This window comes from Cavia porcellus, unplaced genomic scaffold (genome assembly GCF_034190915.1).
Source record: "Cavia porcellus strain 051 isolate PalLab524CR breed Dunkin Hartley unplaced genomic scaffold, mCavPor4.1 scaffold_5, whole genome shotgun sequence".
NCBI classification, from domain to species: Eukaryota; Metazoa; Chordata; class Mammalia; order Rodentia; family Caviidae; genus Cavia; species Cavia porcellus.
The window spans coordinates 34,435,364-34,449,575 of NW_026947488.1; the positions used below are offsets into that span (position 1 = coordinate 34,435,364).

General features: G+C 42.1%; 1 protein-coding gene across 2 annotated transcripts in view; it reads right to left on the reverse strand.

Annotated features, from left to right (window-relative positions):
• Kiz (kizuna centrosomal protein) overlaps positions 1 to 14,212 on the reverse strand; it is a 92,991-nt gene that overhangs the window by 59,280 nt on the left and 19,499 nt on the right. For both annotated transcript variants that reach the window (XM_013159927.3, XM_013159926.3), the window contains exons 5-6: positions 998 to 1,643; positions 179 to 506 (exon numbers count right to left, since the gene is read on the reverse strand). In XM_013159927.3, coding sequence (XP_013015381.1) covers positions 179 to 506; positions 998 to 1,643 — 974 coding nt within the window. The remainder of the gene's footprint in view (positions 1 to 178; positions 507 to 997; positions 1,644 to 14,212) is intronic.

The window sequence follows — 14,212 nt, forward strand, 5'->3', positions numbered from 1 at the left end:
AAAAAGCTAGTTAAGAAAGGAAAGGAAAACTTACATCTTATCTTAAAAGACTACTTATGAGATTTAAGAAACATATAGTTGAGTGTTCAACAATACACTCTCAGGGAAATGGTCCCTGAATCTGTCTACAATGAAGAACAGGACAGTAAGAGACAAGAAAGAAAAAAGGATGGCTTACTGTCTCGGTGAGTTAGAGCAGACCGCCTTTTCTGAATCAAGTGAGCTCAGAGTTTGCAAAACACCAGCGTTCTTTCCAGTGGCAAGAACATCTCTTTCCTGCTCAGTGTGGATTAGGGCGAAGGCCTGGATCCCACCTTCTCTCTCCATCTGGGCACCCCGATTTGGCTGTGGTTCTAGGCTCTGTAAAATCAGGTCATCTTCACTGATGGAGACCGTGAGGCTACTGCTGCTGCTGCTGCTGCTGCTGCTGCTACTTTCCTCCTCCTGCTCCTCCTGCAGGTGCTCCAAGGGTTTGTGTAACTCTAGGTCCCCAGGGGTGAGGTGACCTGCATGGGGGACACCACACAGATCGCTTGTCATTGATGTCATGGAGAATCAAGGAAACACAGAACAGAATGACTCCTCAATTAAGAACACACAGTACCAATCCATAATTACAGGATTTAAAAATTCAAAAGTTTTATTTTTAATAAAAAAAACTACAAAATTTTAAATTTTGTGGTGCTGGAGATCGAGTACAGAGCTATGTGCATGTTAAGCACATGATTTTCTACTACTAAACCACACCAGTGCTTGAAAATATTTATAAATGTTTTTTAAAAATCATTGAGTTTAAAAATCAGTGAATTCACTTTCAAAACTATGTCCAGGTACATAGTTTTGAACTCATTAGAATGTAATTTATTGACAATGTCTCCATTTTGGTTTTTGAAAAGAGATAAAATGGGTATATTTTATCTTTACATAAGATCTCTCCCCATCCAAAAAAACTAAACACCAACAAAAACCTGCCAGTGAGCGCAGTCTCTCATCCCACCTGGAGAAGCGGGCCTGGCAGAACGTGTCCCTGGAGACCTCGTATTTCCAGATGCACTGTGCTCAGAAACTGATAGGGCAGAGACAGGCAGGCTGGCGCTTTCTTCCTCGACTTCAATATGCTCTTGTGTCAGTCTTCCTCGCTCTGATCCTTCTGATCTGCTGCAACTGTCACACTTTAAATCACTGGTTGAGTTCTTGGGACTTAATCTGTGCTGTGGCAAGGAATGGAGTTCAGCAGACTTTCTACCTTCAGAAGAATGACTCTCGCTGTGCCTTGGGTTGCTTCCTATCTCCAGGCAGTGAGTCTGTACCTCCTCACCCAGTGCCGGGGCAGTGACTGGAGTCTTCTCGTCAATCTGAAGAGATGTCTTGCCATCTACTTTGTCAGACTTAGCTAAGCACTGCGTGTCACTAGGAGTTTGTACTCCACAACTGTCTGTCACTCTGCTGTTTGGGGCTGTCTGTCGGTGTGAATGTGAGTCAGGAGTTGAGAAGTTCTTTGTGAGCTGGGCAAATTCCTGCTCTGTGCTGAACTCTCCAATGCTTGAGAGGGCTGACATTTGGCGGCCCATAAAGATTGTTGCTGGCTGGTACAACCCTCTTGACATAGACGTCCTGGAGTTAATTCCAACTGGCACCGCAATCTGCAACAGGAAATGTGAGGTAAGTGTAGTACACAGAGACAATGAGCTTGCTTTCTGAAGTGGATGGAGGTAAGAGAAGTACAGCCATGGAAGTCACCATTTACCACCTTTTAGGAAATGCATGCTTTTCTGCATAGCAAATGAGCAAGACATTATATAGCCCATGCTATTTAACTTTAGTAACAGTACTGATTCATAAAGCAATTATAGCCAGGAAATATGGCATCTATAATTTTGAAAAAGAAAAGCACATACTTAACTGAACTGCATGCTTAAAATTGAATTACACTGGCAATTTTTTTGCTATGTGTAGTCTACCATAATAAAAACCAAGCCAAAACAAAACAAAATTTTTAAAAAAAAGCTGTGAGTTCTAAGAGTTCTCCACAGAGCTCAGATTTAATGAAGAACTTGATCAAAACATAAAGAAAAGAGAAAAGGGAGGGGCATACAAAGAACTACTGGACGTTTCAAAATTATTTCTAGCATTACATGTACTATAAATACTTCCAATAATCACCTTCAGGATGGCAATAAAATATACTGCAACCTACACAAAATATTTATAACTTATATCCAAACTATAAATAACATCAGCTTTTAAAACCTCATCAAGTAACATTGTTTTATTGTCATTTTGAGATAGTCTCATTATGAAGTCCAGACCAGCCTTGAACTCACTATGTAGCCCAGGATGGCCTCAAATTTGGGATCTTCATGCCTCAGCCTCTGAAATGCTAGGACTACAAGTGTACATCATCATGCACAGCTTCAAGCAATTTAAATTTACTGGCAAGAGTGAACTTGGTCTTTCATGGAGAAAGACACAGAGCTTGAGACGGAAGGAGAGGCATTGGTTCAATGGCTTATCAAGGACACATGGTGGGAAGCAGAACCAGAAATAACAAGCTGGAAGCCTTCTTTCTTTAAAAGGGACAAAAGCACTTCCACACATATGAACATTTATGTCAGAGAAACATACAGAGTAGACAGGAGATGCATCTGCACCCCTCCTCTGCAAATGGAAAATGTGAGGCCCACATTGTAGGAGAAAATGTCACACATGTCACAAAAACAGAATCAAGGTCTTGCTCCCTCCATACAGTGTCTTTTCTGTTCTTAAAATAAAAGAAACAAGTTTGAACTCAGCAAATGATCAGGGATATTGGAATGAGTGGTGGCAAAGAATCTCTGAAAATTCCCTGCTTCTAGAGATATCACTGGGAAAATGTTCTGAATGACTTCTCAGAATTCTGGAAATTCATTGGGCTTGTGACACCTGGGGGAGCATTTATTCAGAAAAAGCAGCTGGGTCAGAAATGCAGGCTGGATGATGCAGGACCCTACCTTCTTCCCAGCCTCCTCCTTTGGTGTACCGAACCCTCAAGACTTGTACTCATGGTGAAAGTCAGTGGCCCAGCAGCCACAGGGGTGGGAGAACAGAATCCCATTAAAGACCCATTTCTAGAGAACTGTCATCATGTGACTTGACAGCTCCCTGGGGAACCTCACTCACTGACTGCTTATTTGACCTGGCTCCAAGCTTACCTGGAGCAAGTAACTGTCTCCCCTGGGGGATTTGTAGGAAATAACAAAAACCAAGTTTTAATAGGCAGACTGCTTAGGGTAGTAGGTAACTTGAGACAAACAACAGCTAACTAAAGATTTAAAGGGGAAGCTGAGGGGGTGTGTCTGAAAGCTCCAATCCATTTCTAGGAATGCAGGCAATACCTACACAGTCTGCTGGGCTGCACTCAGAAATGATGTGAAGAGCATTGAGCTCCAGCTCTGCAGAGCAGAAAGCAAGGGCCAAGGAGGAGATGTGAGTTGTGTGGTCAAGTGCTGAGTCAGAGCGCAGGTGGAGACTGAGGATTCTACTTCCAGACATGTAAAGAAAGCTGTGTCACAAGCAGCCTGGAAGGGACAAAGGGCTGTTGGAGCAGAGATGGGTGCACTCAGCCAGCTTATGAATCATAGCATTCATCTTACACCTCAACATTTAGAGGGTTCCCACAGAGACTGCTGGTGCCTTAGCACAGCAAGGCCATCACCCTGTGTGGGCCGTGGCCCCAGGTAGAGGCCCAGGGAGAGCAGGAGAAGCACTGCCGACGACCAAGGTGGCCTGGTGAGCAGAACATACTAGTAACCCAAGAGGTGCATGGATTCCAGGAAAGGTCTCACTCACTCAGCTGCACCAGGCCACAGGTTGATACCACAAGCGTCCATCGTCCTCATCTATCTGCACTGTGCTGCTGGTTACTCAAGCTGATCTCAGAAGCAGCTACAAGTTTAGAGTCCATGCCACAGCTCCTTTTTAAAATTTTTTTTCCTTTCTTTTATTTTGAAGAGAAAGAACTTCAAAATAGGATAACAGGAAATCAATAGGGGCTACCATAATGTATCTTGCTATCTTCAAAATAGTTGTCCATACCATCAGGCATAGAAAAATCAAAACAAAACAAAACAGAGTAAGACCAATCAAAGCATAATACTGAATAAAACAAAACAATAAATTGGAACAAAATGGAACAGTGAGAACAATACTGCACATCGTTATTTTCAAAATAGTTGCTCAGGTTACCAGATGCAGGGAAAAAACAGTAAAATGGAACAAAACACTGGATTTCAAAACTAGGAGAGAAGGAAACCCCCTACAGTTGACATAATGCACACTGCCATCCTCAAAGCAGATGCCCAGACCACCAGCCCCAGGCCAGCAGAGTCAACCAAACAATACAAGCATTGAGCTGTTCCCTTCCCCCTCAGTTGGTATCATCTTACTCTGAGTCCTCCAAATCAGCAGGGATGTCTGTGTGCTCTTCTGGTTTTTCAGTCTATGCACTGGCTGGCTCACAGTAAGGCATGGTTTCTCTTCTGGCTGAGACTCTATCAGGATAGTGGAGCCTGCTTCATGGGAAGGCGTGCTTTCTCTTCTGATTAAGGCTCTTACCAATCAACATAGCACACCTGATCTTCTTACTCTCACCAACTACTAGCGACACTCCGGAGCTAATGGAGTCCATACTTTGTCTCTGGAGACTGGTTTTATCTACACAGGCAGCGCTGCAGCTAGAGCCCATGCTTCTCCTTCCCATGTGGAGTCTGTATGGCCAACACTGTGTCTACTTGGGCTATAATGCTGCCAAGCTCATCACACAAATGGACAGCGCTTTTCCCAGGCAGACAGGAAGGGCTGACGCATCTTAGCCCAGCATTGCCACACAAGCTGATCACACAAGTGGCCAATCTATCTCTGGACAGATGGAATCCATGCCTTTCATGGCAGCCCCCAAATGGATCCTGGGGCTGGAAATGCTTGGGCTTTATATCCCTTTTCCTAGGTGTGTCTTCAAAGGCAAGCTATAAGCAGAGGTGTCACATGTTGAATGGCTGCTAACTCCAGTGTCAGAAACTCTGGAGTTAGCAGCTTTTGAGCATTCCCAGTCATTCAGCAGCAGTGCAAGTGTCTTGCTCAAGACATAGGTGTGTGGTGACATTTCAAGATGGAGGTGCTCACACCACGGCACTGGAAACAATATGCTATGTTAAGACTCATAACATCCTGTCTGGTCATGAGCTGATTACTGAGCCAACTGACAGAAACGTCAGTGACTACACATGAAAAACAATATGGACTTCACACAATGAGTTCAGAAAGTCACCAAACAACCCCAAGACAAATAGCAGCAACACATTCAGCGATGGAAGAATCTAATCATAGAGTTACCACATTTTATTATTTAAAATGTGTAAAGTTCAACAAAAAATTATGAAAAATGACAAGAAACTATGACTCTTCCTCATGGGGGGGAAAAAAAGCAGTCAAGATAAACTGTCCATGGGGGAAACCCAGGCACTGAACATAGCAGATAACAGCACTGAATTAGCTCTGTTAAATATGTACAAAGAACTAAAGGAAATTGCACCTAAGGAACTAGCACAAAGTATAGTCGTAACATCTATATGTAGTCCATCAATAAAGACACAGGGTTTGGGGTGTGGCTCAGTGATAGAAAGCCTGTCTAGCACATAGGGCCAAGGGGTCCATCACCAGCAATACAAGAAACAAGAAATCAAGAGGCAGAAATTATTAAAAGAAAACAGAGCCAGTTTGCTTTGGCAGACACAGATATTCTTCGTTAAATTCCTATGACTGAGACATTAAATGAATTAGGTCACGAAACTCATTCATGAGGAATTGTACATAGTGTGTACATTACAACATTCAAAACAAAGCAATGGTCAAAGGAAGTTCAACTCGATGACTTTGCTTTTATTTGCACAACTCTTACATGTGGTACTGTGATATATAACAGAACATAAAACTAGAGTACTGTATAGTGCAACTAGCAAAAAGTACAGTCCTGTATAAACAACATACACTGTACAAAAAGACACAGAGGCTCTATAAACAAAATGCATAGAACCCCCCCCCCACACACACACAAGACAGGTCATAAATCCAAGCAGCAGGTAGCAAGTCCGAACAGTTGTTAAACAGGTAGGTTGTTAAACGAGAAATATCTGCACAGAAATGGATGCTCTCATATCATGAGATCCTAAGTAAGATCAAAGGTGATTTATCGGAAACCATGCATTAGGAAGACATACTAAACATGTCGAAAGGAAAACTATCAGCCAGGAATTCTCTATCTACTGAAAGTCACCTTCAAAAATGAAGGAGAAATTAAGACAATCTAAGAGAGAGAGAGAGAGAGAGAGATGAGACTACTGGTACCATTCCTGCCATGCAAGAAATACTAGAGAAGAAATACTTTGGGCTGAAATGAAAAGCCATTTAAGAGTAGCTCAAATCCACATTGAACTAACCAGCTAGGCTACACAGTGAGCTTAAGGCCACTGAAGTAAGTGAGAACCAAGAATCTCTTGGGAAAGGATTCAAGCATCAAGAGTTCTAACCCACTTGATGCCTTTGATTCAGTAATTCTGCATGGAAATCCACTTTTAGGAAATAAGCCCAACAGGAGAAAAAAAAAAAGCTCTGTAGTCAAATTAATTTATTTACAGCATTGCATACAACCAGGAAGAGTTGGGAGCAACCCATATGACTGCAAAAATCAGGCAAATGCATATCATAACACAAGGAAGGTCTAAATACGGTAATGAAAACAAGCAAACAAATAAAGCATAAGCCTATGTAAAGATAAAGGAAAACATGATTTTTCTTGGACTGGGAATGTGGCTCAGCGGCAGAGCGCTAGCCCTGCATGCACAAGGTCTTGGATTCAATCTCCAGCCCCACAAAAAAAGAAAACAAAACACAGGCAAAAGAAGTTCACCAAAATGTGTCCATATAAGAGTGTGTCAGGAACAAGGGTATCACTATTCTTTTTTTGTAATTTAACAAATTCAAGTTGATTTAAGCCTTTTTTTTTTCTTTTTTTTTTTTGTCTTTCTGAGACAGGGTTTTGTTATGTAGTTCAAGCTGGTCTTGAATTCATTGAATAGCGCAGACTAGCCTCAAACTCACAGTGATTTCTTGCCTCAGTCTCCCAAGTGTTGGGATTATAGACATGAGCCACCTGCATGGCTGATTTAAGCCTTTTGAACTTGTTTTTACTGATGCAAACCATGCATATTAAAACATAACTTTTAAAAAAGTATTCGCTATGTTTCAGAATTTCACGGCCAATTCTACAATCAATCTGAATGTCTGTCATTACCCCAAAAAGAAACCATTCCTTATCCTCTCCAGTCAGCTCCAGCCCTGTGCAACCACTGATTCGCTCTGTACATTTCCCCACTCTGGATTTTACATATGTGGAGTCACACAACACGCAGTCTTGGTGACTGGGTCCATTTATTCAGCATAATGTTCTCAAGGTGCATTCGTTTCGAGCCTTGTCAGCGCTCTGTTCCTGTTAGGAGCTGACGTGCAAGGCATGTCTGCTTTGTGCCTACTGTGACTAATGCTGCTGTAAACATCTGTACAAGATACTGTGTGCACACTTCCCTCTCAAATCTCTATGGATGAAACTGCTGTGTCATACAGTAACAACACATTTAACTTTTTTAGGAACTGTCACTGTTTTCCAAAGTGGTGACATTAGTTTACATTCCTATCAGCAATTATTTAAACTTTTATTACAAAAATGTAGGAAAAACTCATAAAAATTAACACAGACCTTTCTTGGACTGTGTTAACGAGGCACGGTGGTAAAGGTCTTGGTGGCTCTTGTTGCTTAGTAGTTGATAATGATGCATGTGAACTGGCTCAGCTTTGCTAACAATACAAGCTCCAGAAAAAGTAAGCCATGCTTCTGTGGGCTGGCAGCTTCCCGGTCTGCTGAGTTGGAGTCTTGGACAGGTGTCCCTTTGCTTTTTAAAAGTTTATCACTTTGCTCCCTTAGCAACAGGAAATAAGGTGCTCTTTAATCTTAAATTCTGAACATTATATATCTTATTGAAGCAATTTCTGAACCATGGAAGGTGAAGACATTGCCATGACTTTTTTGCTTGTTGACACTGGAAAAGTATGAGGAATTCAAAAGCTTTTGATAGAAGTTAGTACCAAAAGACTGCACGCCCTCTGATTACTTTCTGTAGTTCAGTGCTACTGCTAAACCTACAATCTAGGGCGTTAGTTCAGTTCCTTTTTTTCTGTCACAGTTAATCATCTTTAGTGTCTTAAAAATCAGTGGAACTGAGCACAATGGTGCACAACTGTCATCCTGGTGCTTTGGGAGGCTAAGGCAGGAAGATCGCAAGTTCAAGCATAATATGTCTCAAAATAAATTAATAAATTCATTAATTTTTATAAGGGCTAGGAATGTAGCTCATGAATGCCCCAGGTTCAATCCCTAGTACTGAAAATAAAATGTTGGGAGTGCAGAAAGACAGGCAAAGGAAATAAACATGACTAAAAATACTACTGAACACATAGTAATTTTTAAGTCAGGAGTTTTATTGGGGGAGAGAGAGGGACAGATATAAGGAGTTATTAGCAATTTTGGAGTTGTAATAATATTACTCATCATGAACTACAGTATACAAAGTAAATTTTGACCATTAATCTATGTTGAAACAATTTATTTGTTATGCTTCACATTTTATAAATGCTAAGGAAACCTGGAATGCTCCTCAATGTATTTTCCCCTGAAGGTTAGGGGATGAGAAGTGGTGAGATGAGTGGAAAACGGGAATGGAGCTGTTAAACCAGCAGCTCAGTTACCGCTTTTCACTTCCAAGGAAGCAAGTTCTTAGGTCAAATTGAAAAGCTTTTTAAAAAAACCCTTAATAATAATAAATAGTCCTTCTGGAACTATTTCATATTATCACTTACTCTGGGCTGAATCATGACTGCACTCCTCCCATTTCACAGGTGGAGCTGGAATCTCCAGTTGACTGTGCTATGGTTTGTGTCTAGAGATTCCCCCAAAGCCTCATGTGGTCAAAGGGGGCTGGATCTGGAGTGTCTGATGCTGGGATCAAGGGTATGCATTTACTTAGTTCATGATTGGTTTCACATAACAATGGCTGATTTCTAAAAAATAAACACATACCTCAGAACCAACATTTTGCCTAAAACAGTGTATCATGGTTTTTCAAGGGAAGGAACTCAAAGAGTATCTAAGATAGGTTTTGATTGTTTTGTTTGTTTGAGACAGAGTCTTGCCTCACAGTTCAGACTGGCCTTGAACGTTGAACTCACGGGACCCTCGAGCCTCAGCCTCCTCCTGAATACTGGGATTACAGGTGTGCACCACCACGCACGGCTGACAAGTCTTTTTTAAACATAATATAATTCACTGTGGCCTAGATCTACTCCACAGTCCCCACAGGGTAACTCAGAGAACTAGCTATGTCCCTCCGATTTTTCTATTCACAAAATGAATGTACAGGGACAGAATACCAATTCCGTGCTCTAAAATTCAGGAATATCTGTGAAAGGAGACAGGCAACTCATAGTTTACTGCACTAAAAAGAGCAGTCTCATCCTCAGGCTGGCCCTTTCTTCTTGGAACAGATTAACCAACCTTCCTCCAATTTAAAAAATTACATTATGTTATAAAATCACAGAAATAAGAAACAAAGCACAAATACTTTTTTTGGTATTTATCCCTCTCTCTCCTCTCCCTAAGGTGATGAGGTAGGCAATGCACATGACCTTCAAACCTTTCTCCCAACTTACACAAACCTAGTTACCCAGAGCCAGGGGTTTGGGCATGTGTTAATGTGAAAGCACACTTCACTAGGTCCTTAGCAACCTGTTCTCCTCTCCTAACAATGCCCCAGGATACTCAGCCCCACCCAAGGGAATTCCCTGGACTCCCTTCTACATAGGTGGAGCACCCTGCCCTCTCCAGGCCAGTTCCTCCTTCATCGCTAGCCCTGGGGATTTCCCAAGTTTTGCTCATAGAGACAATGCTGCAGCAGACTAATGAGATTTCTATACTGTGAATCAAAGCTTTTATTTAGATAGAGTAGATGACCAACAGTAGACCTTTACGACAAAGGGTATATGGACATTAATGATGATGGTCATTGCCAGAGTCCTTTCCAAAAAAATTCTAGGAATTAACACGTTTTTCAGGCTAGATAAGCAATATCCTTTTCTAATAATACAAGATTTCATGGAATATATACATATGAAATTTGGAAAATCTTTTAAAGAACAAGAAATCAATATTAGCTCTGTGGAGCTTCTCTAATCCCATGTACTATCAAAAGGTGAAAAATCTATCTCCCCCTCTTTGCTAAATGGACTTGTTTCCTTCGCCCTCTCCCCCTCCTCCTCCTCACTGAGGCCGAGTGGGGCCCTGTATCTATGAGTGTTTGCTCTCCCCCATGGAAGCCTTCAGCACATAATTCCACCACTCAGGAAAGCAAGAGAAGACAGTTACCTGACCAGTGCAAAGTAAGCTTTAAAAATACTGCTTTTCTTTCATTCTTGAATAGGAGAAAAAAGCTAAAATTCCTCCAAGGGCTACTTGCAACTATTTTTCCAAGTAAATTATTTCATCCAGTAACTTAAAAGTAGTATAAATTTTAAAATATAAATTATAAATAGCCTTTATTAACTAATATTCCAAACCAAAATAATTTTTTTTTTGTACTGGGGATCAAACTCATGACCTTGTGCTTGCCAGGCAGGCACTTATGATGCTGAGCTAAACCCCAGGCCAGATCAAAATAAATTTAAGAAAAAAATAAAAAAGTAAAACTATAAAAAAATAAAACGAGACTCCAGACCAGTCTCCTGGGACCTGAACCCTAGCTCTGCCACTTATCAGCTGTGCAGCCTGCAGATGAGTCATGTAATTCCTTTAAGCATCCCTTCCCTAATGTGTAAAATGAATGTACAATAGCCCGTTTGTAAGGCATTGCAATGGATATGTATGCATGCCACAGAGGGCTGTAAGGTAGGACAGAGAACTCTCCATGACAGCCCACTCTCTCCTCCTCTGCCCATGTTCCTGTCTTGTACAAGGGGTGGGCTGGGCCCAGACCCCGAACTCACAGTCCTGTATGTGTCTAGGGTCTCCAGAGTGCTTGCATCTCATCTGTGGAGACCAGATGCAGAGTGAGGTGCAATTGCAGGTGGGTGGGCCAGAGGGTAGGCCCTTTCTCTCCTTCCCCAGGCCAGGTCTCCTGTGAGGCTTGTTCTGCAGTCTTTCAGGGCTCCCAGGGGCCTGAGCACCAGGTGCTCAGTGCCACACTTTCATGGGCTGTTTGCCCTTGGTGTCACTCTTCTTGCTCACTTGCTCCTCGGTTGTGCTTCCCTGGACAACCTCCCAACCAAGTGATAGCACGTGCTCAAATCTTTGTGCTGGAATTGACTTCCAGGGGATCTCAGCTAGGGCATCTGCTTTTTAAGCAGGGAACCAGTGTTAGGGCTCCTTCCCCCACAGTGACACTGACCTCCATCAGGTTTCACTGCACCACTTGTCTATTCCTTCATGCTAGAAGAAGACCTGGGCCTGGGTTACTACCCAGGTCTGGTAAGTACCACTCAGATTCTGAGAGCAGCAGCTGCTAAGTGTGCAGGGCTCACACTCACTGTCACCTCTAGTAGTTTAAGTACTGGAAGTGCATAGGGAGGGTTACAGTAGAGGAAGTGACACTGCCAGCAGCTTCTAGTGTTGTGATGAGATCTCCTGGCCTCCCTTGTTCTTGGTCCTGACAGGGTGCTGCCCGTCCGTCCTACTTCTAGTAGAACAGGATTCAGCACAATGGTTCAAACCCTCACAGCCCCCATGGGAAAATGTATTCTCTTGGCCACAAATGCCTAGTACGCATGTTTTGGTGTGCGTTTTACACATATTCTCTAGTCACTGCTTATACCACACAACTAAGTACCCAGAAAGACATGCCTACAAATGGAATCAGAATTCACACCAAAATAAAAATGGCAATAGATAAGAGAGGGGAAGGTCTGTGGCAATACAACTTGTGAGGATTCAAACAGGGCTTGAATTTTATCTTTTTGTTATCTTATTCTTTTTTTTCTAAGTAAAAGCTGAAACAAGCTGAGAGGGCAAGCAGATTAGTTTTCTACCCTTTGAGAGAACACAACCCTGGATGCTTGCACATAGTGGGTTCCTTAATGCAAAACTGAACCAGGGTTTATGTAAAAACACAACTGCTACCTACTTGATGACTTCTCCTGACATCCAAATTACTACCTAGGGGACAACTACACTTCCGTACTTGCTGTACAGCCACTAACTGCTACCTTTTAATACTCAGCTGAATTGCTGGAGCTTCTCCCTTCTTTAATGTTTTCCTCTACAATGCCGCCTGGGCACAGGCATGGTGGAGTGACTCCTGTGCACTTGTCCTCAGAGCTCCAGCTCCATGTGCCCTTTCTAGTCCAGCCCAAGCTTCACTGTTAGCCTCACCTCCTGCAGCTGCTTTTCTGGACCCCGCTGCCCTGCGCCAAAGTCCTTCGCCTACCCACCACACATGCACAAGTGCTGACCCTAGGAGGAGGCCTCTCAGACTGAATCTGCACTCCAGGTACAAAGTCTCCAGATGCCCTTGTTCAAAGTCACTTCCACCTTGCTCCCAACAAGTCCTTTGGACCTCTGCCAGATGGGCACCTACACTCTGGGCTTGCCAGCTCTTTCTCCTTTATCAAATCACCTGTCTGCAAATTCCCAGCAGCAACAGCCTCCTCTTCCTCCAAGGCCTACTCCAACACCTCCTCCGAGGCCTGGATGACCCACTCACAACAGAGAAAGTGGTCCTGGCTGTCCCCGTAAGACTACACCTGTTTGGAACCAGTTCATGTCACACTCTTTCCTGTGCCAAAGAAAGAACAATGTTCTCTTAAAGCACCTTCAGGGCAGAAATTGTGACATTCGCAGAGGAGCCTACTGCAGCATCTTAAACAGAGCAGCTCAACAGCTAGATACTGAATGGACAGCTAGATCCTGAACTAGGAAAGTCACTGGAAACCAACAACTCAGCGTGGAGACGAATTTATGTGGCTGCCTCAAGATGAGGTGCTCAAATTTCTGAGAACAAAGAGAACTCATGGGATATGGAACTGCTTGGAAGTTAGTCTAAAGCAAGGATTACACCATGATTTTGCTGTAATATAGTTACTTTTTAACTGACTGAAGATCAATAGAAAATTGGAAAAGGCAAGATACAAGTTTCTCAAAAGGTTACCTAATTGATTCTTACATGCAGTCAAAAGTCAAAGCTTACAAGGAGATGGCACCTTTTAGAATAAGGGAAAACACTTCTATTCTAATTAAGTGAAACATTTTAAGGAGTTGTCAGCAGTATGTCTCTTGTCTCTGTTTAAATACGACTTAAAAGAACACTCCATGACCATATGCAAAGTAAGGAATCAATAGTGCAAATAGAAAAAAAAAAAGTCTCCCGTTTTACTTAAGTACCATTGACACTGCTGTACTAAGGATGTGTCTATCAGGAGCAGCACAGAAAGCATAAACTGCTTTACAGATTAAAAACACACCAATTATTTCATGACCAAACGTCAAACAGAAAAATGGAATGGTTTAGAAGTCTATCACATCATACCACACTGTGCCTACATCTAATGGCATACAGATCATTTATCATTAAAGACCTTTTTATATAGGTCAAGGTTGCTGGGGCTTGGTGTTTTGTATCTTACAGTTTAAAGAATGCTCTAAATTCTAGTTTGTTTGTTTGTTTGTTTTTAACTTTCTAATCTATGAGAAAGAAAACTAAAACTTTCTATAAACTCAGATTAATGCCTGCTAATGCATGGAAGAAAGAAAAACTAAAACCTTCCCCCTACTATAAAAACAAAATAGTGTGGCCTCTGTTTCTTTTCTGATAAGAGTCTTAAATACCAAACAGTTAACTGCATAATAACATTTACTGGCAGCCAGGCAGCCTGCTTAGCAGATATATAAAGCAGGTAAAAGGAGAAAAAGTTAATTTCTTGGCTGAATGATTCCATCGGTAGCTATAGGGCAAACCTGAAAGTCTTTTAGTAAAGTAGCAGTTGATTCTTCTATCAATCTGTAGCACACACACTCTTCCAAGGAAAGCATTAAATATGAAAATCATATCCCGTTATCATCAGTTCCCAGCTTTCAGCCCAG